The sequence below is a fragment of the Fusarium subglutinans genome, assembly GCF_013396075.1.
Source record: "Fusarium subglutinans strain NRRL 66333 chromosome Unknown NRRL66333_c0000052, whole genome shotgun sequence".
NCBI lineage: Eukaryota > Fungi > Ascomycota > Sordariomycetes > Hypocreales > Nectriaceae > Fusarium > Fusarium subglutinans.
This window is the reverse complement of record NW_023502115.1, coordinates 1-26,540: the sequence shown is the minus strand read 5'-3', so window position 1 is coordinate 26,540 and position 26,540 is coordinate 1. Positions and strand designations below refer to the sequence as shown.

The 26,540-nt window shown below is 49.0% G+C and overlaps 9 protein-coding genes across 9 annotated transcripts; 5 read left to right on the top strand and 4 right to left on the bottom strand.

Annotated features, from left to right (window-relative positions):
- Nucleotides 1-401: 401 nt before the first annotated feature.
- On the bottom strand, nt 402-3,293 carry FSUBG_5341 (DNA mismatch repair msh-2; the record flags this gene model as incomplete). The annotated part of the gene is made up of 3 exons (XM_036683427.1): nt 402-3,029; nt 3,081-3,212; nt 3,270-3,293. The coding sequence occupies 3 exons, from the start codon at nt 3,291-3,293 to the stop codon at nt 402-404; spliced, it is 2,784 nt and encodes a 927-aa protein (XP_036539052.1).
- Nucleotides 3,294-5,136: 1,843 nt separating this feature from the next.
- FSUBG_5340 (zinc transporter) lies at nt 5,137-6,940 on the top strand (the record flags this gene model as incomplete). Its single annotated transcript, XM_036683426.1, has 6 exons — nt 5,137-5,297; nt 5,348-5,452; nt 5,506-5,703; nt 5,781-6,018; nt 6,069-6,321; nt 6,375-6,940. 6 exons carry the CDS (start codon nt 5,137-5,139, stop codon nt 6,938-6,940), a joined length of 1,521 nt encoding a protein of 506 aa, XP_036539051.1.
- A 316-nt stretch (nt 6,941-7,256) lies between these two features.
- FSUBG_5339 (subtilisin-like serine protease) lies at nt 7,257-10,144 on the bottom strand (the record flags this gene model as incomplete). The annotated part of the gene is made up of 12 exons (XM_036683424.1): nt 7,257-7,443; nt 7,492-7,733; nt 7,783-7,870; nt 7,916-7,997; nt 8,055-8,161; nt 8,208-9,052; nt 9,103-9,165; nt 9,224-9,278; nt 9,330-9,438; nt 9,489-9,552; nt 9,601-9,804; nt 9,995-10,144. The coding sequence occupies 12 exons, from the start codon at nt 10,142-10,144 to the stop codon at nt 7,257-7,259; spliced, it is 2,196 nt and encodes a 731-aa protein (XP_036539050.1).
- Nucleotides 10,145-14,030: 3,886 nt separating this feature from the next.
- Nucleotides 14,031-14,438, top strand: FSUBG_5338 (uncharacterized protein; the record flags this gene model as incomplete). The annotated part of the gene is made up of 1 exon (XM_036683423.1): nt 14,031-14,438. One exon carries the CDS (start codon nt 14,031-14,033, stop codon nt 14,436-14,438), a length of 408 nt encoding a protein of 135 aa, XP_036539049.1.
- A 1,996-nt stretch (nt 14,439-16,434) lies between these two features.
- FSUBG_5337 (kinesin family member 22) lies at nt 16,435-18,674 on the bottom strand (the record flags this gene model as incomplete). Its single annotated transcript, XM_036683422.1, has 2 exons — nt 16,435-18,368; nt 18,464-18,674. 2 exons carry the CDS (start codon nt 18,672-18,674, stop codon nt 16,435-16,437), a joined length of 2,145 nt encoding a protein of 714 aa, XP_036539048.1.
- A 379-nt stretch (nt 18,675-19,053) lies between these two features.
- FSUBG_5336 (altered inheritance-mitochondria 24 mitochondrial) lies at nt 19,054-20,357 on the top strand (the record flags this gene model as incomplete). Its single annotated transcript, XM_036683421.1, has 3 exons — nt 19,054-19,225; nt 19,296-19,414; nt 19,476-20,357. 3 exons carry the CDS (start codon nt 19,054-19,056, stop codon nt 20,355-20,357), a joined length of 1,173 nt encoding a protein of 390 aa, XP_036539047.1.
- A 1,076-nt stretch (nt 20,358-21,433) lies between these two features.
- Nucleotides 21,434-22,977, top strand: FSUBG_5335 (monocarboxylate transporter 2; the record flags this gene model as incomplete). Its single annotated transcript, XM_036683420.1, has 3 exons — nt 21,434-21,865; nt 21,921-22,495; nt 22,551-22,977. The coding sequence occupies 3 exons, from the start codon at nt 21,434-21,436 to the stop codon at nt 22,975-22,977; spliced, it is 1,434 nt and encodes a 477-aa protein (XP_036539046.1).
- Nucleotides 22,978-24,052: 1,075 nt separating this feature from the next.
- Nucleotides 24,053-24,840, bottom strand: FSUBG_5334 (NADH2 dehydrogenase (ubiquinone) chain; the record flags this gene model as incomplete). Its single annotated transcript, XM_036683419.1, has 4 exons — nt 24,053-24,156; nt 24,213-24,401; nt 24,450-24,569; nt 24,630-24,840. 4 exons carry the CDS (start codon nt 24,838-24,840, stop codon nt 24,053-24,055), a joined length of 624 nt encoding a protein of 207 aa, XP_036539045.1.
- Nucleotides 24,841-25,377: 537 nt separating this feature from the next.
- On the top strand, nt 25,378-26,540 carry FSUBG_5333 (tRNA (guanine-N(1)-)-methyltransferase; the record flags this gene model as incomplete). The annotated part of the gene is made up of 1 exon (XM_036683418.1): nt 25,378-26,540. A coding segment is annotated over one exon (1,163 nt), but the record flags the coding sequence as incomplete, so codon positions are not given.

Sequence of the window (26,540 nt, the reverse complement as noted above, 5' to 3'; positions counted from 1 at the left end):
CAATAGGGAGAGTGAGTCACGCCGATGAAACAAGCATGCTTCTGTTGAGATATCAAAGGGTCAGCCGCAAGCAAGCACTAATACAAAGGCCACTTCTGATACTGTCACCAACACAACAGAAACTTAGGCCAGCACGAGAGTGTAAGTTCGAAAAAATGACTAGCCTTCATCTATCACTACTACAAGTATTGGTCAACTCAATCATAGCTTGTGATTCGCCAGACAAGTAGCTAACTGACGGCGACTATGTTCTCCAACTACCTAAGCTAGGCCAGTTTCCTGACTAGTTCAAACGCTCTCGTAGTATTCCCATAATTAATTCCGACTTCCTGAACGCCCCGTTGCCAAACCGACCCATCACCGTGCTATATCGCTCTAACCAAGATGACTGCTTTTTACAGCTACAGAGCCTTGACTGACTGAAAGAAAGGGTTCGCCTGCAGCTCAGCATTTGCCCCAACAAGCTCTTTCAAGGCAGCGACTTGCTCCTCGCGGCTCATATTCCCTGCCTTGACCTTATCCTTCCACTCCACCAAGACTCGCTTGAGCATGGCACTGCCCGTCTCAACGTCTTGCTTGCTGTACTGCAGTGCTAGATCTTCGTGCTTGGTAGTAAAGTCCTCGAGCTCGTCTGCCTTGCGTTTGGCCATACGGACAACCTTGTCCGGGAAGCGAACTAGCTCGGCGACGTGGATGCCGAAACTCTGGTCGCACACACCTGGTGCGACCTTGTACAGCAACGTCACTTCGCGCTTCGCATCCGCTTCTGAAGCCGCTGCTGCGCTAGTGCCACCGATGTGCGCCGTAACGTGGAGGTTCTGCACTTGCGGATACTGGTCGGCGAGAGCTGTGAGTTCGTGGAAGTGAGTGGCAAACATGGCAGAGCAGCCGATCTCCTTCACGATGTGCTCTGAAATAGCCCACGCAAGACCGAATCCGTCATATGTCGATGTGCCACGTCCAAGTTCGTCAATAATGATCAAGGACTCTGCTGTAGCTGACTTAAGGATGTTGGCAGTCTCAAGCATCTCAGCCATAAAGGTCGAGACACCCTTGAGCTGCGAATCGCTAGCACCTACACGTGCCAATATGGAGTCATAAATGGTCAACTCGGCTTCTGCGCAAGGCACGAAACACCCAACCTGTGCCATGAGCGCAATGACACCCGTCTGTCGGATGTAGGTTGACTTACCGCCCATATTGGGGCCGGTAATGATGAGGAAAGACGACTTGTCACGAGTAAGCTCAATATCGTTCGTGATGAACTGAACATCGTCCTGGAGTTCCATACAAGGATGGCGAGCTTCGCGAAGTATCGTCTGGCCCTCTCCACGAGCGTGGATCTTGGGTCGGACGTACGACTCAGGGGCATGGACTGAGGCGTGGGAAAGGGAAACGATTACGTCAAGGTGGGCAAGAACACCAGCTAGGCGCTCTAGAACTGGACAGTAGGATGAAGCAACTTGGACGACTTCGTGGACGAGACTGCTTTGTGTTCTGTTGTAGTTCTGAGATAGCTGATCATACTCGCGACGATAAGCCTGCAACTTCTTGGTCGTGAAATAAACACCGTTCTTTTGTGTCGAACACTCTTGATACTTGGAGTTGTTTCGAATGCAGCCAGCCTCTTGTCGTGTGAGACGCATGCAAACTCCGTGCACCTTGTGGCTGGTCTCAAGGAAGATCTTCTTGTCGGGATCTTGGCCCAGGTCTTTAGCCGAAGCCGTGAACTCGGCACGAATATCCTTATCAAGCTGGTCAAGTTTCTTTCGGATGATACGTAAGCTTTTATCGAAATCGGCTTTGATGATGTACTCGTGTCGATCAAGAGCGTCGAGATCAACGGTTTGCTCTACCATGTCCTGCAACTTGCCCAAGCTATCAGAAAGGTCGCGAAGCTTGATCGTGTATGCCTCGTCGAGGGGGTCTTTATAGCTCTCGTCCATGACACCTTCGAATGTGCCAATAAAGCCAGGTAGACGGATGACAACCTGATACGCGCGGACGACGTCCTCCAGGTTAGCCTTGCCTCGCTGGAAGCGTTTTGAAAGCCTGTAAAGATCAGGAATGGAACGAAGATGTTCCTCCTGGAGTGTCTGCCGGAGTTCAGTATCAACATAAAAGGCTTCTACCAACTGTTGACGCTTCTCAATCTCCGTCTTGCTCATCAGAGGCTGCTTCAACCACTGCGCCAAGAGTCGGCTACCAACTGGTGTCTTGCAGTGGTTGAGTACACCAAAGATGCTCATCGTTTTGGATCCATCTCGAGGACCTGGCATAAGGTTAAGGGCCTTTAGAGCAGCAGCATCTAGCTTCATGAAATGTGCCAGGTCGTGTTGATATAGCTGATATTGGCCAAAGTTGGAAGGATCCTGCAGAACGCCGAGGTACTTGATCAGAGATGCAGCAGATCCCATGGCCAGCTTAAGGTCGGTCTGTGGAAGGAGAGAAGCTGATCGCTCATCTTTGAGCAGACGTGCCAGGTCTTGTTCAATATCCCGGGTACCAAAGTCGCCAGCTGGTCTCTCTGCGATAGCCACACCGCAATTATCGATAATCTTCTTTAGCTTGGACAATTCAGGGTCCTTCTCCTTTTCACCCTTGTCGATCTGTATCAAACACTCACGGACACCGAGCTGGATAAGGAGTGCCTCAAAGTTGGAGTAGAGGTCGTTGTCGAGAAATTCGCTTACGCCAAGCTCGCGGACGCTGGCATCGGCGAAGCAAACACCGACATTTCGAGCTTCGGATGCCTTTGTGGAGATTTTGACGGCGAGAATCATAGGCGCAGACTCAATCTGGCCTCCAAGGTCATCCTCAACATCTTGTAAGTTGCCTGGCGAAGCCTGCTTGATACACTGCCAGTTCATGCGACCGGAAGGGCTTTGCCAGATCTCTATTCGCTTTCCCAATTTGAGTAGGGCTTCTCGAAGGAATTGTCGGAATACGGTCATGGTCATGGTGACTGAGGGTAGTCCGGAGCTGTCATTTCGGCCGAGTTGTCGAACCACTGAGGTTGTCTTGTAGACCTGTAAAATGGTGTTAGCAGTGTTTATAATGGCATTGCAGAAGTATCATACAGTTTTAGCGATATAGGTGGCATCTCGGCCATGTGAAGTATACCAATCTCCTCGGTCAAAGATGCGGATTGTGTCTTCGTTAACGGCTGGTAATGATTTGTAGAATCGAATGAAGCCGCCCTCGTCATCGAGCTGAAGATATAGAATTAGTTGAGTATATTCCGAGGTAGATTAATTTTCGGTAGGTACCTTGAGTTCTGGTCGTGAAGCCATGATAAGTCGATTGATTGTCTTGTAAACTCCTGATACAAAGTCAATCAACGTAAGGGTCTCGTCGTAGTAAAAGTGCCTGAGAGACGTTGTACTTGTCGCGTCACTAGCTCCCGCATTGGCCGGGAGACGCGTTTTTGTGGGGGCCAGTTAAAGTGGTGACGCGAAACCATCGCTGTGCATACATAAGTTAGGTCGTGCATAATCCTTGCATAAATGCATAAATACGCCGTCGCTGATACTGCATAGATCTAAGGTGGGTACCTAAGGTATTCATTCACATGCACAACAATTGCCTTAGTGATTCGTGATTGGCCAATTAACACAAAAACCAGCAGGCACTGGCCTCTATTGGAAAGGTAGAGAGAGGTGCCCTCATGCATCGCCATTTCTTCATATTGAACCATCAAAACTCACAGTGCATCTCGCTATCGACATCGCACGAGTCTTATCATCAGATAGTCTCCTTTCGAGATCCGCGTCAAAGGTTCAATTCAACAGCGGCTAGCTCAGGGACCCCTGGCATGGCTAAGCTGAAGAGCTGCCACCATACCAGAACAAGACAGCCTCAGCTCAAGAAAGGCACGGCAGACTCGAATGTCTCGAGACTATTGATCGACACATAGTGATAACCAATCAGAGGTGCACTATTAACAGTTCAGTTGCCATGATAAACTTTCAGTCAGCCACGACTCTACTGGGAGTCTGGGATATTCTCGAGATCCCGTTTGATTAGCGTCAGCCGGCCCGTGCTATTGCTTCGACACTGCACAGTTGTCTGGAGAGTGAGACTTCTTATCACGAACATGGCAAGGGTGTGATTCTCGGGCCGTGGGGGCTTGGGAATCACTTTCTATCGTGCCGTACGTGATCATTTCTCGTTTTGAGGCGAGCAACTATTGAGACGAACTATTTGTGATGTGTGCTGGCGAATCACTAGTTCTTTGCATGGAGATTCACTGCGAAGAAGTCATGGGCTGAGTGAAAACAATGAGATTGTATTCGCAGTGTTCGTATTGGCCGAATTCGATGCTTTTTCTCCAAGTGGAAGCTGGAGAATAGAGTCATTTTTAACCTTGTTTTTAACTTCTGCCAAGTGGGTATTTTTCGGTTTTTACAGCCAAGAGCCGCAACCTAAATCTATAAGCTGGAGCTAATAATTCTTTACAGATGAACATGACGGAAACACTGCTATAAACCATGGCATTCATTGTCAACACGTGCCATCAAGAACAAGTTGTGCTTGAATATTCCACGTCTTGGCGACAAGGATTAAACGCTCGACATTGACCATCCGGGTTCTCACTAGAGGCCCAAAATGGTAATTTATTACCGATTCATAGTGGACACAGGCACAGACACAGACACAGACACAGACACACTGACACAGACACCTCGAGGCCATCAAGGTCCTCAAGGTTCTTTCAGCCAATCCACTATTTTCTCTATCATGGCTGCGATTATTGGCCTCTCCCGTCGATGGCGACTGGGGGAGACGACTTTCTCTGAGCAAGAGGCTGAGACATTAACTTTTGCTCTCCCTCCTTGTTCTGTGCGCTTTTATTAAGGGTTTATACGGATACATATGAGCTTTCTTCACTGCTACCCTAACTATCTTACTCAGTGTCCTAAAGTCTTCCTCAAACAACCCTTTTGGACAGTTTCAAGTTCCCCCTCCCAAACTCGAGACTCTCTCTTCCCGGTTCACTGGCTTCAAGAGACGCAAGCTAGCGATTTAAGCATAAATTTCGACGCAGTCTCTCGGCTCTCTTGTGCCGTAGTCAACACTCAACAGTCGATCTCGTGCCGTTACCCGTCCGTCCCTCGCCTACTGGTCAATCTCAAGATGCACACTTCCGCTTTGTCACTCGCTAGATGGGGCCTTGTCTTCTCTGCGGCCTCTGCTGCTGCCCATATCGCCCCTAGAGCTACCCAGGCCCCCTCAACCACACCAGCCAGCCCTGAGGTAACTGCTATTACAGGATGCCACCTTCATGCCTCTGAACTGTTAGCGAATACCTCTCGCAGGTCGATACGGTTTACTAACACGCTTTCAGATATTGTTTCGCTGGTGAGACCGAGTACTTGGTAGATGTCAAGGTTACTGCAACCACAGACGTGCCATCACAATACACTGACTGCCATTCCCATGGCTCTGAAATGTAAACTACTAAGTCTACCTTGCCATACGTCCCTACTAACTTTCACGTCCTAGGTTCTGTGTAGACTCTGACGGTGGAGATGTTTCTGTTCAAGCTGAGGGTGCTGAGTCAGAAGAGGACCACGCAAATGAAGGTGAAGATCATGACCACGACCACGACCATACGGAAGCAAGTGGCACCGGAACTGCAGCCGCAGCTGGAAACACCAAAGAAGCTGAGAATGAGCACTGCCATTTCCATGCTGGTGTTGAGTAAGTTGCTTCCTTCACTTCCACACACACCACCAACAGTCGTTAATGGATCCATGTAGACACTGCACAGGCCACAGCGATTCTGGAACCAGCGAGTCGGAGTCTGGTTCCTCCTCCTCTGCATGCCAGCCTCGAAGGAGGGACTATGACGTTGGTCTCCGTGTTGGTCTACTCTTCGTTATCCTAGCCACGGGTGCTCTGGGTGTCTTTGGCCCCATCCTGCTGCACAAGATGATGCCCAGCAAACTCAACATTGTCCTCATTGTGTTAAAGCAATTTGGAACTGGTATTATAATCTCTACTGCCTTTGTCCACGTACGTGAAGTGATCTACGCTTACGAACAATTGCTAACTAATGTCTCTAGCTGTACACCCATGCATTCCTCATGTTCGGTAACCAGTGTATTGGAGAGCTGGGTTATGAAGCTACGACGTCCGCTCTTGTCATGGCTGGCATCTTCCTTTCTTTTCTTGTCGAGTACATCGGCAACCGCATTGTTCTTGCAAAGACAAAGGCTTCAGCCAATCTCTCTGATGCCGAGAAGAAGAGCGTTTGGTTGTCCACCGAGGTTGTCAGTGTTCTTGTCATGGAGATGGGTATCCTCTTCCACTCTCTCCGTAAGTGATCCTCTCCATCACCTCACGATGTGGTTGGCTAACACCACTGCTAGTAATCGGCTTGACGCTCGTTGTGGCGGGTGATGAATACTTCCTCACCTTGTTCGTCGTCATTCTTTTCCATCAGATGTTTGAAGGTATCGCTCTTGGAAGCCGAATCGCCACCATTGGTACTCTTAACGATACTCACGGCCCGCCCGTGGCTCGCGTCTCCCAGGACACTTCCTCTGCCCAAGATTCTGACAAGGCCCCTGCTTCCACTGAGACGATACCTAACGAGGAATCGGCCCCTGCTGGTTTGACCATGAAGAAGAAGCTCGGCCTTGCCTCTCTTTTCGCCTTCATTACTCCCATCGGCATGGCCATTGGCATCGGTGTCTTGCAACAATTTAATGGTAACGACAAGTCTACTCTCATCGCAATCGGCACCCTCGATGCCATCTCCGCAGGTATCCTCATGTGGGTTGGGCTTGTAGAGATGTGGGCTGCAGACTGGATGTCAGGAGGCCATGGCCACAAGGCTGAGCTCGCTGACGCCAACATGCTCACTACCATCCTTGCCGGCACTGGTCTGGTTGCCGGCCTGGTGGTAATGAGTCTTTTGGGTAAGTGGGCATAGGCTTGGGTCTTTTGGGAATGCTTCCTTCATCTTGTTTTCACGATAATACGATTGGCTAAGGAGTTTGGTACCTGCATTTACGGAGTTCGTGTCAGGAGCATATGCAGTTGGATTTGCCCTGTTAACAAACCAGGGGGCAATAACTGCTTGGGTCTATATTACATATGGCGTTGCTAGGATAGAGCAAATCAAAACGAGGTAAAGGCCGATTGATTACATCACTGCGTGTGCCCGTGTTTGTGGCCAATGTGGGAGGGTTCATATCAGCCCAATCCAAGTGCCAAATCCTCCCAGGGCATTACCCTTCTGCTACCAATTAACCTTTTAGGAGCCCCTTTCCAAGGCTCGGTGTCTGGTACTTGGGTGCTCTGTACTTCAATGTCGAGTTGCGTGTACCGTTATACGGCAGCACCTGGATGCTGTTGGCCGTAGGGCTGTTCATGACATCCCAGTGATCGGATATGTTTGGATTTCCGTAGGGCCGAAGAGCTGCGAAACGCATTCTTCAAAACTGTCAGAATTTCCTATTGGTAAAATTAGGAGCTACTCACGTGTAGTTTCCAGGGGCTATTCTTGTGCCGTTGGCGAGCTTGCCAAACCACCAAAAGACGTGAAACCCTCGTGATTGTTGTTTCAGCGGGAATGGCAATGTGTCGTTCGGATCGTTGACAGTAGGGTCGAAGAACCAGAATTCCTCCGCATCTCGCATTGTTGTTGCTGAACCAATAAAGCCATGTCTTCCGACCCGTGGAGGATAAGTCCATAGAGATTCTGACCAACCTTGTTCGAAGATCTGCTATTCATCAGTCATCGTAAACGATGGGAATCTACAGAAAACTTACGTCCCACCGAAGATTGTCGCAGGCGTATGATGTCCTACCGCCAATTTCAATAAAGTCACTCGCATCTCTGTCGATATTGAAAGACCATCTACACCGTCATCAGCAAAATGTATACACGGATTGTGTCACTTACGCTGAATCTTTATCAGGGTCCGTAACAAACGGATCAACAATGAACATATTGTCAAATGCTTTCTCGGTATCGTATGCAGCTCCTGCTCAGGTCTCTTAGTAAATTTAGGCGTGTGGTCCTTTACAGAGAGCTAACAAACCTCCATATGGGATAGCCAATTTCTCCCCATGATCGGAATTGATCAATACCTTGCCACTGTAGAGTAGCAGGTAATCATCGTCGACGTCGGGAAGCCCAAAAGTAACACTAATCACTGTAAGCGACCAAATTTGCGTCATCAAATCAGGCCTACCTCAACTCTCTTGTCTCTCCAGGTTCAATGAGGGCCCTGTGTGGAAGTCTCACAGGAGGGACAATGTTTTTGGGCTCAATAGCATAGAGTAAAGCCACTCCATATTCGGGATCGTAAATGTTGAAACCTGCTTGGGGCTCAAGCTTAAAAGTGTATTCGTGTGCTATGCCGCCGGTATTTGTGATGTTGAAAGTCCATCGAGGCCGGAACAGCTCTGTGTCCATCAGAGAAAACGATTCATACTCGAGTTGAGTGTCGTAGTTGAGAACTTTCCAGGCGTCAACAAGTCCAGTGCCAACCTGGAAAGGTGAGGCTTTATACTTGCGCATTAGGCGATTATTGACAAACGGTAGGGTCTTTCCACTCGATGCGATACGATCTCTGAGCATTTTGGCAAAGCCTGCGCCATTGAAAGCACGACCACCGTACTGACCCACGAACAAAGCCGCAATGCCTGCAATGTAGGGTGCCGACATGGATGTCCCACTCAGCTCCTCGTAACTCTGATTTAGTACAGTACTCATGATCATGTAACCAGGGGCTGCAATGTCGGGTTTAAGAAGTAACTCGTTGGTTGGGCCCCAAGTGGTGAAGTATACGGGAAGTGGCCCAAGATCCTCGCCAGTTCTGTTAGCATTTGGCTTCGTAGTAACATTAGCAGCAGCAACAGCTAGAACTCCTCTGCCGACAGCTCCGCTGCTCGAGTAGAATGGTCCAAACTCTCCTTCATTACCAGCTGATGCTATCACGACGACGCCCTTGTCTACCAGTCGGCTGGCTAACATGGCCCAGGGGTTATCTGACCAGCCATTGGGTTGTCCAATACTCGAGGTGATAACATCGGCCTTAGAGTCCCTATCAGCAGTAACTCATTATTGTGCATAATAGTACTTACTCCCGCATTGTAAGCATCACATAGTGCTTGCATGATGGTCTCTTCGTCGGTCTCCCACGGATCCTAGCGGTTCTTAGCTGTAGAACTCTCGAAATGATTAATAGTGGTCTCGCATACTTACATCAGAGAAAACTTTGTATATGAGAAGTTCGGCCTCGGGCGCAACTCCAGTAAGCCTAAGGTCCATGTCGTTAGACTCTATTGTATCTGCCTCCAACGCAACTAACCATTCATTCTTAGCAGCAATGATACCTGCAACGTGAGTTCCATGGCCTTGGTAGTCCATAGGATCATTATCGGGTTGCTTAGGATGCATTCTCTCATTGTGAGTTTCCCCTGGATGAAATGTGAGCCCTTGATCATAGGAATAAGTCCACCAAACCCACAGTCTGCTCCGACAAGATCATAGCCCCCTTTGACTTTGCAGCCAGGTCCAAAACAGCCTCCGAGCTTTGCAAAATTAGTGCGTGAATAGAACCAGCTTCAGAATGAGCATACCGCTTTGTGAGTATAGTCAATGCCGGTGTCAATTATAGCGACAGTTGAACCCTTTCCACGAATACCGGCAGCATGGAGTTTGTCAACACCCGTCCAGTGATGGATAGAATAGTTTCTTATAGATGAAGATGGGCCATTATCTGAGAACTCGACTTTTGGCATGGCCACTTTGTGGGCCTGCCACACGTTCACAACTCCTTCCATCTGGAGCAATGTGTCAATATTATCTGTGTCAGTTTCAACCACCATCCCGCTGAAAACATCACTACAATCAAAGCTCTGGAACAAAGGCCTTTTTCGATCAGGTTTCATGAGGAGTTGGCGTGTCACTGTGGTCGTGCCTTGATTCTGCGAGTGTGAGTGATTGGTTCAAGGACAGGACTGGTTTCCTTACCGGCTCGACTTCAACAATGAACTTGCGGGTGATTCCAGCACTCGTTCGACCAGTTCTTGAGGCACGAGCAGCTGGTTTGTTGACAGCCTCGACATCAACGGCCACTGACGCCGCAACCAACAAGACTTTTAAGAGATTGTATGACTTCATGATGGCGGGGTGGTCTGAGCGAATGATAGGGGATGAGAGATCAATGGTAGAAAATAGAAAATGCCCGGAGAACATATATATCACTCGTTATACTTCCATCGCATTGGTGCTTCCTCGGAAGATTAGCATGGTCGGCAAGGTCTCGGGAGGATGCATTGTCAACGTTACAGTCCTCATTTGGGCCACGGAAAGGGGCAACAAGTACGTCTTTTTCTAGTTGCCGTTGCGTGATTCAACGTTGAATGTTTTGGTGTCACAGAATGGGTAATCTTTCCCTACCTCTTCACGTAGCGAATGTCCCTAGCCAAAGACTGGAGGGTTAGCCAAGACATCTTTCTGAAGGTTGCCTCGGTGTACGGCTAAGCACATCGATCCGAGTCGTGGACCGGCTGTGCAGGCTTCTATTTGGAGAACACCGTGGCATCCCCTGAGATTTGAGAATGTAGCAAGCCTATGCTGAGAGGGCCCCATTTGAGGATTGGGCGTGACGGGAAGTTCTTGTGTTGTCTAACGGCCGAGTTTGATATATATGAGTTAACCGGAAATTGCCATTGCCGGATCGGTTTGATGTAACGCAAACGGCCTTTTGGGCCTTGATATCACTGTAATGGGCCGGCTGCAACACATATTCTCGAACAAGAGCGTTGTGATCCCGAAGCCGTAGGACCTATCTCAAGATCTAGCGAGAGATCCGGCAATGACAAGGAAGCACATCAAGACCTACTTCTGTTCCATTTTCGGGGCGTGGACAGGGGATCTTGTGTCGAGAAGATGATGCATCCATCGACAGACGTGTAACAGGCATTCAAAGGAGGGTGAACAGTGCTATAACGGAAAGCTGTGCTTGCTATGATTAATCTGTGCTGTATCTTGTGTAACTTCGTGCCTCGACGAAATGATAGGTACTGAGTGTATTCGACGAAAAATCAAAGCAAAGTGCCCAGGGTAACTTGTCCATGATGACGAGTGCAAGAGATGCGGTTCAAGGTGACAGCTCACGTGAACGATGCCATGATGCAATGCAGTGCGAGGAAGGAGAACTTTTAGTTTAACAGTGGAGGCTGCTGATGGCAGCTAAGGTAGTCGCGATACACCACACCATCTCATGCAAGCCACAATTATTATATTCTGATTGCTTACCTACCTATTCTCAATCAACTTGCCTTAATAGCCATTGCTTCTCATGCGGCAGATTCGACTTGCTTGATAACGGTTCGTAGCATCTTGATCTATTCGATACCTAGGTATGCTTCTTCGGCTGGACAAGAAGCTACGTCTTGATACAAACATATTGCACATCGATATCTGTCTAGGTACCTACCTACCTACCTACCTTGAGGTACTAATCTATCGATTCTCCACTGCAGGCTCCAAATTCTACCTTGATTTAACAGCAATTTCTTGAAACATACGGAGTGCAAGAGCCAGGTCCTCTACTACATAAGCGACAAATGCACTAACAAGCAATAGATCACCAAAGTTTCTATTCATTAGCCAAAACGAGCTTCGGTCTCGTTGTTTCCAACAACTCTGACTGGCCAGAACTTGAGCCGGATCCGAGTCCGTGCCTGACGATCTCTCAGCCGGGTCGACCTGACTCGTTGTGATAATCCCAAGCCAAGCCACATGGCCAAAGTAGTCGATGTTTGCACGTTTTTGGCTTGAAACGGCGAAGAGAAACTTTTATTCCCATCCAAATCCATCAGTCTGGAAGCCCATTAGCTACGCCACTTTGTTCATGGTGGTAAAAACTCAGTCGATGAACAACCAGCGAGCAACAGGCTAACACTACCAGTGATAGCCGGGTAAGAGGACGAGAAAGGAGATCGCGTAATGGAGATGGATGAACCGATTGTTTCTACTAAGCGGCGCTGCAGAAAAAACGTGCAGCTCGTGCAGAGAAGCCATACCTAATACAGCATGTCCAATGAACCAACCATGCTTGCTCACCGGAGACCAACAAGGGGGGCCCGGTTCGCTTCGCCGCTATGGAGAGAGCGAGGATGAGCAAAGGAGATATTGATTCTCTTGGAATATTGCGAGCAACGATTAATCATTTCTTGGGGATATCTAACTATATCATATGAAAATCATATACAGAGTAAATCTCATCTTAATCTCGGCTGATCGACGAGCTGAAAGACATGCTCTGCGGATGACATTTTCTGAGTCGGATCGTCCCAGGATCAACATTTAGAATAGATAGAGTGTGGATACTGACTCGCAGAAACCATGTGGTTTGACGGTTTCCATGCCCATTTTCTTTTCCTTTTCCTTTTCCATTTTGGCTTACTTTCTCGCGTGGGTGGAAGCCCCAGATACTGCGTTTCCATGCCAGGAACCAATGGAACCTCGTTCGTGTTCGGCATAAAACGAAACCAGCTTCTGCAAACTCCTTCTCCCCTTTCTGAACTGGGGATTGCATGCACCTAGACACCCCCTGCGTCAAAAATGTCAACCCGACAACGACACAATCATGCTGGTGTGCTATTTAGCGCTTTCGTCGGTGTTGGGAACAGACTTTGTCTTCTGAGGTCCGAGCTAGATAGAATAATATGTAGCTCCCTTATTGGCTTTTGGACTAGTAAATTAACAAAGAGTGTGGGTTTCTTTCTTCACGAGTTGAGCTGAGGACAAAGAACAAACCAAACGCCTTTTGACGGGCCGTCAACGGGAGGATAGGGGAGAGCTTTGACAAGTTGGTGTGCAAGATTATCAGGGCTTCAAGCCAAGCCAAGAGGTCACAGTGACTGTTGGATGCAGTGATTTCCACCTCATGCTCCAGCCTCTTCAAGATGCTATCCTCTGTTCTTTTCTCAAGTCAAAAGCCGCGAGGCAAGCTTTCGCCAGCCTCCCCAAGGCTCAATCAAGGACAGAGAATCACTCAATGGCCATCAACGTTACCTTTCAGGGGGGCCTCAACCCTCAAGCATCTGCAGGTTGCTCCCCAAAGCTTTTGGGTCGCATGGCACCCTTGACACATCCATCCACTTTCACACGACCAGTTCCAATTAGTATCACCTGTCTAGGCTAAACCCACTTTCCGGGCCTCCCCTGTTGGGTGCATCCTCCTTGGATTCTCGCCGGGTCGACGAATGAGAGCATACCCTTCAGCTCGAGATGCCAGCGTCTTACGCGCTACAGACTCCACTAACTCTGTAAAGTTAGGTACCTGCGGGCTACTGCCCCCGGCGTGCTCCCCTAGACAACTAACTCTCTAGGGGCCCATGTATGCATGTTCAGCACCTCAACCTTGAGTCTTATCTTCCATCCAATCCGCCCCCCTCGTTCTTCTCCCTCTTCCTTGTACCTGTCGCAATCGTAATCCTTCTTCTACCCCCAGTCTCCCGCTCTCATTCACATCCACTCATTCATTTTTGACTCCGATCTCTTTCGTGGACAAGGAAACATAACTCCAGGCGATTTGCTTCCTCCTGCTCAAGCTATTAATGTCCCCTACTCTCTTTTAATACTGTCCAACCAACCTCGATATCACCGAAACAACCGAGCAACTTACATCAGTACTTGACTTGACCTGCTGGTAACCATATACTAGTACAAACACCAATACCCAGTCAAGACGAACAATTGCCTCCCCCTTTATGCTCAGGGTCAATTCAAGGACAACACAAGACACACAATCCCCCGAGACGGAACATTTTCACTCGGTACAAATCGAAAGCGTACGGCATTGATTGCAGTACGAATACCTGGAAACCTAATCTCCACATCCTCGACTCCTCCATTACGAAGCCAGCCTCCCTCGCCGCGCTCCAATCTCACCGAGGGATCCGAACTGATCGCCCTGACATATACATACAGTATACGGGCTCAATCTCACCTATTCTGAACTCACCACCTAAAAGTTCATACACCCACCGCAAAAATGGGCAAGTCTCTCATGGACAAGATCCAGGCCAAGCTGGAGCTCTTCCGTCTCGAGCAACGCTACACCCGCCGCCGTCACCGACGTTCCACCTTCGTCTCCAACGCTGTCTACGTTGACGGAGAGTACGTCTACCAGACTCCCAACAGCACTGGCTCTTCCTCCGGTTCCTCGAACATCGATGCCCTTCACGGGGACAAGGCCGGTGTTGGCTCTATGCCCGCCCCCTCAAGCGTAGTCATCGATGAGCACCACTTCCCTTCTGAGATTCAGCACCAGCAACAACCGCCTATGGCTACTGCTGAGCGCAAGCGTCTGAACCGCTTCAGCTCCATTCCTCACTTTGGAGGCTCAAGCAACAAGCAGATGCCCAGCATCCAAGAGCGACGGAGCAGCATGATCCGATGAGTTAATTCTCGGACAGTCAAACCAACACAAAAAAGACAAACCAATAAAAAATCACGCGATGTTCTTTTTTTATGATTGACGGCATTGGCGCCAAGCGATGGTTACAGCTTAGGCGCAGGCGTAGCAGGCGCATGGCTACAGCGTGTAAGCAACGGACACGATGAGATGAGATGAGATGAGACGGGAGAGCATCTGGTGAATGAATGAATCGGACTTGACGGATACCCCCAATTCATTCAAGGTTTTCCTTCCCTACGACGAAACTCGCCCAATTTTGTTGGTACACGTTCCAACATCGGATCACATCACTCACTACCTACCTACCTATACCTCACCTTTTTATTTTGGTTGGGTTGTGTACCCAGCCATGGGGCCTTGTTTAACGACTTGTTACTTTTCCGTCCCACATGCTTCCTCTCCCCCCTTTCACTCTGGACCCTCTAGAGAGGCTTCATTTTGGATATCTGGGGGGGGTTACGGACTGCAGAGCTTTGCAAGGCAGGACGTGGCATCGGTCATCACCGACATTTTTACCTAATTTTCCTTCTCTGGCGTTGATTCATGCTTTTTATTTGCTGTTATTGTTGCTTCTGCATCTCACTACTCAGCTTCCCACGGGCACAGCTTGGGGTTTGTTGGATCATCATTTCTAGAGCTGACAGGCGACTGTCAGGCGCTGCAATCTGTACATAACACCACAAAAAGTATTGCAGGCGAGTTTTATGGGAGGATATGGGCTTGTGGACTTTAACCTGAGGTACCAACGAATACACACAGATATCATGTTCAAACACTTATTAACTTGCTACCTTGCTGCTGTCTATGTCTATGACAAATGAGGATGAAACAAGTCTTGGTCGATACGAGATGTGGCATCGAATTTTAATTTCCGTGGATCTGCGAGCTATGTCAGTGTCTCTGGCTTTCAGATGCCTAAAACAAGATCTGTTTTAGCTGACCGTCGCAATGTCATCATAACTGTCAGATGAACGACACGATTGCGAATAAGAAGGCTTCTCTAATCATGGTCATAAAGATATATCAATGCTGTTGCATTCGGTCACATGCATTCTTACACGAAACCCAAGGCTTCGGCAGCCGGTTTCTAGCGTCTACAGCTCTAAAGTCATTGGATCGTGTAAGTTTTGGTCGGCAGAGACGTTGGATGATGCAAACGCCAGTGGCTATGCACAAACCTAAAAGTGACAGAAGTGGTTTCACATGGTGCGATCGTCCCAAAATTCCTTGGTCAACGCATAATATACGTTTGCGGTGCAAGTGGCTGTGTTGTCTGGTCTTGTCTTGACTTCTATATGCATGAATGTCTGAGCGCGTAACAGGTTTATGGGTGGTTCATGCTCCATAAACCGAAGAGTTGACAAGTGTTGTAGATTTCTATCATAATACACGTTTGAAGTAAGAATATAGAGAGGCAAGAGATGCAGGTTCCTTAACATTACTACCATCTGAGGAGGCTACCCTGTAGATTCACAGTTCAAGTTCGTCCCACCAAATGATACGCGGTAGTCACTGGAGGGCTTAAGTAAATATTTAAGATAGGACGCTGCTTACCAGTGAATTATGCCAAGCTTATTTTCTGCGCATAGTGTGTAAGTATGTATCTACTTGGTGGTTCAGTTATGATAATCCCATTTCGCCGTTTATCAATCCTACAACAAACGATGCACATAGAATACCTACACTGTAAAGAATGTGAGTATTACTTGGACACAACATGTAGTGCAATTTCAAACCCGATTAATGAATAAATAAACACCTAAATGACAGCCTTTTACCACTGCCTTATGCAACCTTTGTATAAATTCAGCTCACCCAAACTCCATCAACTCCCCTCGCTTTCCAATGCATCTATCAACTTCGAACAAAACAGGTGGGGTATACGGCTATGATATAAAACCAAAAGCATTGGATGCCCATCCCATCTCCGGGCGAAAAACAACTTACGCCACGCTCACGCTCACACTCACACTCACGCTTAAACAACAAGTCCATCATACGCTCTCTCCACGGTCCGGCTTCCCATGCCTGGAACTGTCCTCAGCTGAGCAAGGCTGTCGATACGGCCACCAGCCTCGTCATCTTTGACGAGCTCAAGATAGTCAACCAGGTCACGGGCTTTCTTCGCACCGAAGCCGACTAGGCCTCGAATCTGACCGAGGTCGCGTGAGTTGACAATATCGAGAAGATGCTGGGTTCGAGGCGATGCGGGACCCTCATCGTCACCCGAAAGAATGGACTTGGTGGCAAGAGCCTTGACCTTGACCTTTCGAGACTTGGGCTTTGAGGCACGGTGAGCGAACTCTTCCTCATCAACGTCTGCCTCGGCAGTCTCATAATCGCCGTCCGCATCATCGTAGACGAGCCTTCGCTTCTTGCGCTCCGAACGAGGAGTTTCCCGTCGAGGAGAAGGAGCGGGAGCGTTTCCCTCCAACCGCGATCTCAGTCTCTCGATCTTGTTGAGCAGCTTTGTTTGTCCAGGAAAGTAGGGCAGAGCCTTCTCGTACATCTTTAGCGCGATCTCATCCTCGCCGCGCTCCTTGTGTTGGCGAGCAGCCAGGAGGAACCTCAAACCCTCCGACTTGGAATCATCTCGCCATTCATCGCTGTCAATCCGCCGCTCAAGAGCCTCCAATCGCCTTTGCACAGCATCACTGATTTCAGGTTGGACCATTGGTGGTGGCTGAGATTCTTTTTCGGCTGCTACTCGAGCAGCAAGGATCTCGCTGACCTTCTTCTCAACCATGGCCTCAATTTGAGCAGCGGAAACCGTGACAGATGCTGGAGCTGCAGGTCTTGAGATCTTACTAGGTCTCATAGCGGCATCATTTTCAGACGGCCGCTTGACTGGATTGACTCGACGGGCGATATTGGAGCTCACTAGGGGACGGCTAACTGGTGCTGCTGGCTTGGACTTGTCAGTGTAGACGCTAAAGGCCTTGACGGGCTTATTGGCATCAGCAGCCTTGTCAGCGGCTTTGGCAGCAGCATTACCGTTGTGCACATTAGTGAGATTGGCAAGTGGCCGAAGAGGCTGACGCTGGACATTGGAACCTGTGAGACCCGAGTTTGCCCTAGGAACTTGCTTGTACACAATCTCATTCTCAATCTCCCTGACCTCAATCCTTTTCGCCCGAGAGCTGACATTGAGACTGCTGAGGGTGTCGAGGTGATAACTTCGCAGAGGGGATAGATTCAAGATCATGACAGTGATTCCACTGTTCTGGCCCAGAGACAGAATCCGTGTCATCTTGGACTCCCGGTAGGGTATCCTCTTGTCACCACGTCCGATAGCATCGATGCACTGGCTCAGGACAAAGAGACTTTTGTTGATGGCCGCAGATTCCACCAACCTCTCCTTTCCGTTGTCGGTTCGGCGGTTGTCCTCAGATCCGGCCAAATCAATGGCGGATGCTGTGCTCTCCCTGACCATGTCCGAAGTCGTTTGGATCAGCTTGACTCTTAGGATAGCATGGCTGCGGCTACTGTGAGCATTGAGCTTGGTAGCTGCCGTGACGCGGTTGTTGTTGGCTTCGATATAGAGCTTCTCAAAATCCTTGAGGTCTTCACAAGCTCTTTCTGACAGACCGACAACGATAGTCTTGCCATTGGCCTCAGCTCGTAGGGGCAGACCGGTTGGCGTTCGCTTTTCGGGTGGCTCGAGGAGATCAAAGACCTTGTCGTTATAGATCTCGTAGTAGGACAGCAAAACCTGCACATCCGTCTCACCACGAGAATCCTTCATGATCTTCTTGCCCCTTCGAAAGACGTTGCTGAGCATCCGAGGAATCACCCCGCGGTCTGCCAGCTTCATACCGCCTCGCATCGTGTGTGTTTTACCGGTACCGGTGACACCATAGGCGAATATTGTGACATCGTATCCCTGGAAGAGAGACTTGACGTGCGGCGCCACTACTCGAGTCAACACACGATACGATACGAGCAGGAAAGAGACGTAGTAAACGAAAACAAGACGAAACAAAACGCGTTAGCTTATGAGATCGCACCTTCAGCAGTAAACAATTCCTCTTGAGTCGTAGATCGGTCGTACACGCCATTGAACGCGAATGAGAACTCCTCAGCCTCGTTCTTGGGGTTGGGGATCTTGACGACCGTGTTTGGCTTGCCAGAATCCGCGGTATCGGCTCGAACGATAATGTCACATTCGCGCTCCTTTTCCAGCAGCGGTCTTATCCTGGAGACCACTCTCACACTCATTGTGTGTATTCGGTATCGAGAGGATTGTATTGGTTGTGAGGGCGAAGAAGCTCAAGGTGTCGTTGAGTCGGACTCTGTCAGCCTACCAAACTGGCCGCTACCACGTCCTGAAAGTTAGCAAAGATTTGCTATAGAGAAAGATAGCATGGGTAGCGGTCTAGTGAAATGAGGATGGAAAGCACGGGCGTTGGCACAGCAACGGACGCACACGTGACATGACGTGTGGGAACGGGAACGGGAACGGGAAAAGCCGCTAACAAGACTGATTCGCTTTTGGTGATATTACCTTAGCGGGTTCCATGGCTTGAATTGAATTGAATGTGAGTTGGTGGATATACAAGTTGTACAGCTCTCTCAGAGCTCATATATCCAACACAAAATGCGAGGCCAATTGCCCTTGACGAGAACGGCGCGAGGACTACGGCTGCGGGTATTACCCTCGTATACTTGCACTCAGTGCCGGAGTATTCAGATCAGCGCTGCGCCGAGCACTGAAGCGCCAAAGGTTGGGCCTGATGCCTTTGGAGCTCTCGAGACGAGGGATCCTGCGGGTATGATTTCTCTGTGCTGCCATTGAGCCATGAAAGAAGCGAGTCTCTGACCATTTCTTTACCTGTTTAGATGCTCGATTCGAGGTTCTCGGTTCCCCGTATTCGCTCCTTTCTGTTACCTTGTCGGCATCGCAGAAGCTCTATACTCGGAGGGGTACCTTGGTTGCTGTAGCTGGCAAGCCTGAAAATGTACGCACGCACGCAACATCAGACAAAAGATACCAGAAGACTTATTAATGCAAATAAACAGGCCCAATCCACACTCTCGATCCTTAACCCGATCACACGAGCCTTTCTCGGCATTCCGTTTCTCTACCAGCGCATCTCAGCTACGACACCCATCACAGCCTTGATATCGACGAAATCACCTACAACCACTTTTACAGTCCTCCACCTCGACGGAACGACAGACTGGATGATCTCACAGAGGAATGCGCTGTTGGCTTGGACAGGATACACTCTTGCGCCCTCGGCGCGCATTCAGAGCAGCCTCACGCTGGCCTATTGGGGCAACACACTCCTCACAGGACGAGGTCTCGCCGCTCTATCAGCACCGGGGCAAATCTACGAGCTCACTCTCAAAGAGGGAGAGGAGTTTGTCGCGCACCCCGGAAGTGTTGTCGCCTATTCGATCAGCCGATACCCACCACAGCCTTTCCGCTTCAAGAGCAGCAGCCTACGACTCCAGGTGCCCTCGCTATTTAGATGGATCTCAGAGCCTGAGTGGGTGAAGACTGTGCGTACCTCAGAAGTATGGAAGTATCTGGCAAGAGCTTTCTACAGTATGCGAACCGCTACTCGACGAACCATCTGGGGTGATCGCCTTTTCCTCCAATTTCATGGTCCCACAAAGATCCTCATGTCTAGCCGAGGAGTGCGCGCTTCAGACGTTCTCACCAACAAGCAAGTGGATGAGATTGCTGATGCCCAGCCCGGTGTTCTGGCAGAGGCTCTCGACTTGAAGAATAAGCCCAAGCTGACTGACGGCACCAAGACCAAGCCTGCCCCTGCCAAGGCTGTTGAGCCAGAAGTGGAAGATAAGTCCGTGACGGGAATTCACGTTGCCACAGTTGAGAAGGATGGCAAGGTAAAATTCGAGGATAACAAGGATCTCAAGGAGTTCATACGATGAGAATGTGCAGACGAGGAGCAATGTGATATGAGTGAGCGATGTTGCAGAGCATGAAATACAAAAGGAGGGAGACGAGCAGGAGGAGACTTTTACACAACACAACGTTTTGTTTTGTCATGTATGATTACTTCCCTATCTATACTATTCATCATAGAGCTGAAGCCTTTATGTACCAATATTGACGAGTTTGAAGAGCTGTTACTTGATTGGCTTGTTCGGGAATTCGGCTCATACTGTACTTGTTGTGGCTTGAGCCTTGAAGGAAGGGGCACAGCCAGCACCATAACAACAGCGCATGTCATAAGTAACTACACGGTACTTGATGGTCGGGCTAATCAATTCTCGCATCGGATCCGAGCGGTCTATTCAGTCAGGCCCCTCCCTATAGGATAGGTTAGGAGCTAAAGAGCACGACGATCACTGACTCATCTCATGCAGCCAACTTATCTGATAAACCATTCCTTCTCAGCTGTATTAATAATGGAGGCTCGAAAGGAGCACTCGTATGTGACCATAGCTCGAAGTTATTGGACGATTTCTGTTACTGGCCACGCTTTGGGCTTAGACAGCTCGCGACTCGGCTTTGAGTTAAGTCCAATGTCAGAGTGAGACCAGCCTTAACTTGTATGAGTTGTGTGATAACGGACAAAATAAGCAAAGAGTACCCTTGTTAAAGCCGATACTGATCCACACCTGGACGGATTTATCACCTCCGCCAAGGACGAACACCGATTGATGGCGCAAGGATAGACACGATACCCCCCTGGGCATTGGTTTCAACAACGGGAGATCTACCCCACTAGCCAACATAGATCATATATTATAGTACATAGGTAGATAGGTAGATGTAAGACGGTGAGATTTACAGAGGGTAACTTGATAGTTATAAAGGTTCTGCCCATGTTGGACCGAGCCATACAACCACTACCCAGCAATGGTTCACACTTGTTAGCACTGACATGATATATCGTGGCTTAGTAGCAGCTCGAGTAACACGCAACATATAATAATAATTCTTTCCCTTCTGAGTACCTGGGCCTACATCTCAGATTATACCTACCTACACAACCATCATCATGGCTCGTTCGACAATATCCTCCTCCTCCGAGACGGTCAATGACAGAAACCTCCAACCAACCACTTCAACAGACCCCGAAAAGTCAGGTCCTCAACCCACTGCCAAAACAGAAGCCAACATACATCCAGAACCTGCCAACGCCGTCGCGGCTGATCTCGAGCGTGGTGACAATGACGAGAAGAAACAGGAACAACCGCCAGCAGGCCCTCCACCAGGAATGGCACCAGCTGATTTCCCAGATGGTGGTTCCGAGGCTTGGCTTGTTGTCTTTGGTGGGTGGTGTGCTCTGTTCTGCACATTCGGCCTCGTGAACTGCGTGGGTGTGTTCCAGAAATACTATGTTTCTGGACCGCTTAGAGACTACAATAGCTCTGCCGTGAGCTGGATCACCTCTGTCGAGGTGTTCTTCATGGTCTTCTGTGGTGCCATTGTATGTCTACACGTCCTCCTCGTATCAAGCAATAAACTGACCTCTTGCTACCTAGTTTGGCAGTCTGTTCGACAACTACGGCCCCAAGTATCTTCTCTGGTTTGGGTCCATCGCCTACATCTTCGGTCTCATGATGATTTCTTTATCAAAAGAATACTATCAGTTCTTCCTCTCGCAGTCCATCGTCGCAGCCATTGGATCAAGCGCTGTCTTCAACGCTTGCATGTCCTCACTCGTCACATGGTTCTTTAAGCGTAGAGCTGGCGCTTTTGGTATCATGGTCTCAGGCTCATCTCTCGGAGGTGTTGTTCTTCCAATCATGATGGACAAGATGATCCAGAGCGTCGGCTTCCCCTGGATGATGCGTACCGTGGCCTTTATGTTCCTCGTTTTGCTTGTCTTCTCTTGTCTCACTGTCAAATCCCGTCTACCTCCTCGCTCCAAACCATTTGTTGTCAAGGACTACATCAACGGCCTCCGCGAACTCCCCATCCTCATCACTGTCGTTGGCTTCTTTTTCTTCATGTGGGGCATGTTTCTTCCCTTCAACTATGTCCTCCTCCAGGCTCAGGCTGCGGGCATGTCCGAGACTTTGATCCCTTACCTGCTACCTATCCTCAATGCTGTGAGGTAAGTCATGGCCCTTCCAGACGACGCTCTGCAGTACGTACTGACTTGACCATAGTATCTTTGGTCGTATTATTCCCGGCATTATCGCCGACAAGATCGGTCGATACAACGTCATGATCATCATCACATTCATATCCGCCCTCTTTTGTTTCTGTGTCTGGATTCCTGTCAAAGATACCGCCGGCATTGTTGTATTTGCTGTCATTTTTGGGTTCTCATCGGGTGGCTATATCAGTCTCGTCCCGACTCTCATCGCACAGCTCTCCGATATTCGCCAGATTGGCACTCGTGTTGGCGCTGCGTTTGCGGTTCAGTCTTTTGGTGCTCTGACAGGGAGCCCCATCGCTGGAGCCATCGTGTCTGCTCAGAATGGCGACTATCTCGGCCTGCAGTTGTTTTGTGGTTGTTCTATGCTGGCCGGTTGCATGTTTTTCGTCTTTGCACGCTATGTGCAGGTCGGATTGAAGGTTGTCAAGGTCTGAGGTCTGTCCAACTCGAATGGAAGAGCAAATCACGGGCTAGAATGTCGTGGAGTTGGCAAAATAGGATTGAGGGCAAAAGCAAATGGAACCCACACGAGACACAGGATGGATAAATACATTCGGAAAAGGTTGACAGTGAGAGCGCAAGATGATTCGCATTTAATGAAGAAGTCGCTAGCTCATACTAGCGTAAATGATGAGATGACTGTCAAGTCAGATCAGGATACACAATGCTGGTGGTACACGTGAAAGAGGAATAAATCAGAGTAACTATACTTGGATGAGTTAGCAACTCTTCCAAATGAGCTGGAAGTAAACAAAGATAGAATGAGCGGGTTCTCAGGATGTAGATATTGGTGAGCGTTGGAATCATCTAGATCATAAACAGCCTCTGACTCGATGTATCATCATAGAACGGTATGCAAGAAGATGAAAGAAATCACACGTACCACGATGCTTTACACATAGAAATTTTCGTAAATAGATAGACAGCGAGCCTAGTGTCTTGATGCAATTAGTACTTTTCCATCGAAAATTAATAGACGTAGAATGGGCGAGAATAGGGGGCTCAGGATGTAGATATTGGTGAGTGTTGGAATCATTAAGATCATAAACAGCCTCTGACTCGGTATATCATCATAGCAAGCAAAGAACAGAGGCATACTTGACCTACCTTGTGATATCATAACATGTGGTATTCCCTCAATGATGGAAAGCTATGAATGTAATCTACCACGGTCAGTGAGCAGTCCAAAATAACGCCATCAAAACCATGCGAATTAATAGGTGATTGTGCTCAGGATGTAGATATTGGTGAGGTTTGGAATCATTAAGATCATAAACAGCCTCTGACTCGGTGTATCATCATTGCAAAATGAGGAGGGATGAATGAAGGCTCAGATGACATACCTTTGGAGAGAGAACTGACTGCCCAAGCGTGAGTTGGCACAGTTCAGAGTTTCACATGGAAATAAAACAAAACTCCAATTCTTTAGTGTAGCATCTCTTCCTCGCCCAGAAGAGTTATGTACAATCGCTCTCGACCCGTCCCGTTCGCCCGCTTGTCGCATCTTGCTTATTGGCTACCCTCGACAGTCGCCTTAATTGGGTTAATCTCAACACCGTACTTCTCACTAAGTCGCTCTGCCCTTCGCTCATCATATCCGGGAGGTCGGATGCCTATTGAAATAGTGTCAGAGGTTTTCCAGCCACATCAAACGCTGTGCGCGACTTACCTCGGCCCTCGCCAATCTCGGAAATAGTCTGCTCAATTGGCAGTCGGGTGCTTCGTCGGACGATCTCCTTGCGCTCGAATTCGTCGTCTTCTCTCTTGAAGCTATCGTATCGGCCGCCGAGGTAGTGGAACATACCCTGGAAGATTGCGAGACCACCACCTAGTCCCATAACGACGGGCATTCGTCTCGCTGCAGCGTGTTAAATCATGCGGTTTGAGGTACAAGATCAGGTCATACTGGGAAGGCCGAGAACTGAACCCAGGGCAAAACCACCGAGAGCAGCAGAGAAGGCGTCGTCCTTTTCGCGGAGGTTCATTGAGCTTCGTGAGACGAAGACATATGCGGCGGGAGCGGCGGCTATGACATAATTAGTACCGCTAAACCTCCAATTGGGCTCATCCAGAACATCTATCGTACCTCCAATACCGATAATATGAGCACCTCGGGTGAAGACGCTCAGGATGCCAACATTGTTCTTGGCCATGGCATTCTTGACGGAGGAGAGGAAGAGACCACTGAGAGCACCGATCACACCGGCCTTTGCGGTGTCATCGAGGACATCGTAAGGCTTGAAAAGGTTGTCAGCCTTCTTGTGAGCCTTCCAATTCGCGCTCGACGGGTGCTCCATTGCGATTGCTGTGAGGGAGAGAAGTTGGGAGCTTTTATTTCTTGGGCCTGAGGTTGAAGCCGAGCTATGGAAACTGTAGGATCGAGATGCCTCCACTAGAAACACGTGACGTTGGTCATCCAATTGCTCTGCTTTCATTGGCTCAAGAGAGCTCGACGAAATTCAAGTCCTCTGTCGCGGTACGTACCTCCATCATGCCCCACCATCACTGGACTCAGTGAGAAAAATTGGCTATGAGCTTAACAAAGAGAATCTTTCTCTCGAGCTTTAATTCTGAGTCTGGCATTTCGACGGATTGCCATTGACTCATATACAAGTTTGGCTCCTATTACTTTATACAATTATCTTAACTTCCGAGACTACCCGGTGATAAGATCGTTACGCGGCTCCTTTTCCTATTCGACGTTATCCTGGCAAACATCTTATACGACTTAATCTAGCCTTTAGAGAAGTTAACCTGAACTTAGAATCAAGTCATCAATCCGCCAAATATTAGTTTTCGGTATAGATAAGATCGAAAGAATTGATTTCCCCGAAATGGAGCCAACAACAAATGAAGGAGAGAAAGGTCAACCTCATCAGGAACCACCCTCACTATCAGAAAACTCAGCCAACACTGGACATAGTGAGCAAACAGTCACCGCTGACTCTCACACAAAGCCAACAGATAATGTGCCCCTTACAGAGGGTTCAACTATTCCTAAAAAACGGCCAGCGGACGACGAAGCCGCCGAGCCTATGTCCAAGAACGCTCTCAAGCGTTTGAGAAAACAGCAGCAATGGGAAGCCGGAAAAGAGGAGCGAAAGCAGAAGCGAAAGGATAGTCGAGTCGCACGCAAAGTCCGCAAGCGTGAAGAAAGGGCAGCACTTATCGCTCAGGGCATTGATCCAAATGCCAATAGGCAGCAGAAACCTCCTTCAGTCAATGTGCCTGTCACACTCATCTTCGACTGTGACTTTGAGCAGTACATGCGCGAGAAGGAGCTCATTTCACTCGGCAGCCAAATCACCAGGTCATACTCGGAGAACAAAAATGCGAGATATCGTACACACATCTTCGTCTCGGACTGGAACGGAAAACTGGCTGAGCGGTTCCACCAGATCCTCGATGACAAACACAAGAACTGGAAGGGCATTGACTTTGTGAACGGAGATTTTATCGATTGTGCGAAGCAGGCTCGGGAGAAGATGAAAGATCCGAGTGATCGCATGGTCGATCAACTCCAGAGGAGCTTGGATAACAGAATCCCGTGGGTGAGGGACGAAAAGGATCCTCTTCCCTTGCCTGACCCCGAGCCCGAGCCGTCTCCCGAATATCAGGACATCGTTTACCTATCATCAGACTCACCGTACACACTCGAACGCCTCGAGCCCAACACAAGCTATGTTATTGGCGGCCTCGTCGATAAGAACCGCGAAAAGGGGCTGTGCTACAAACGAGCAAGGGAACGTGGCATCCGAACGGCTCGGCTGCCTATCGGCCAGTACATGGTGATGCAGAGCCGGACGGTTCTAGCGACAAACCACGTCGTCGAGATCATGCTCAAGTGGCTTGAGTATGAGAACTGGGGCGATGCGTTTATGAGTGTCATCCCTAAGCGCAAGGGCGGTCATTTGAGAGACCAGAGGGGTGATTCAGGTGAGGCAGAAGAAACCGAGGGGCAGGGGGTCGAGGAGATTGAGGAGGAGGAGGAGGAGGA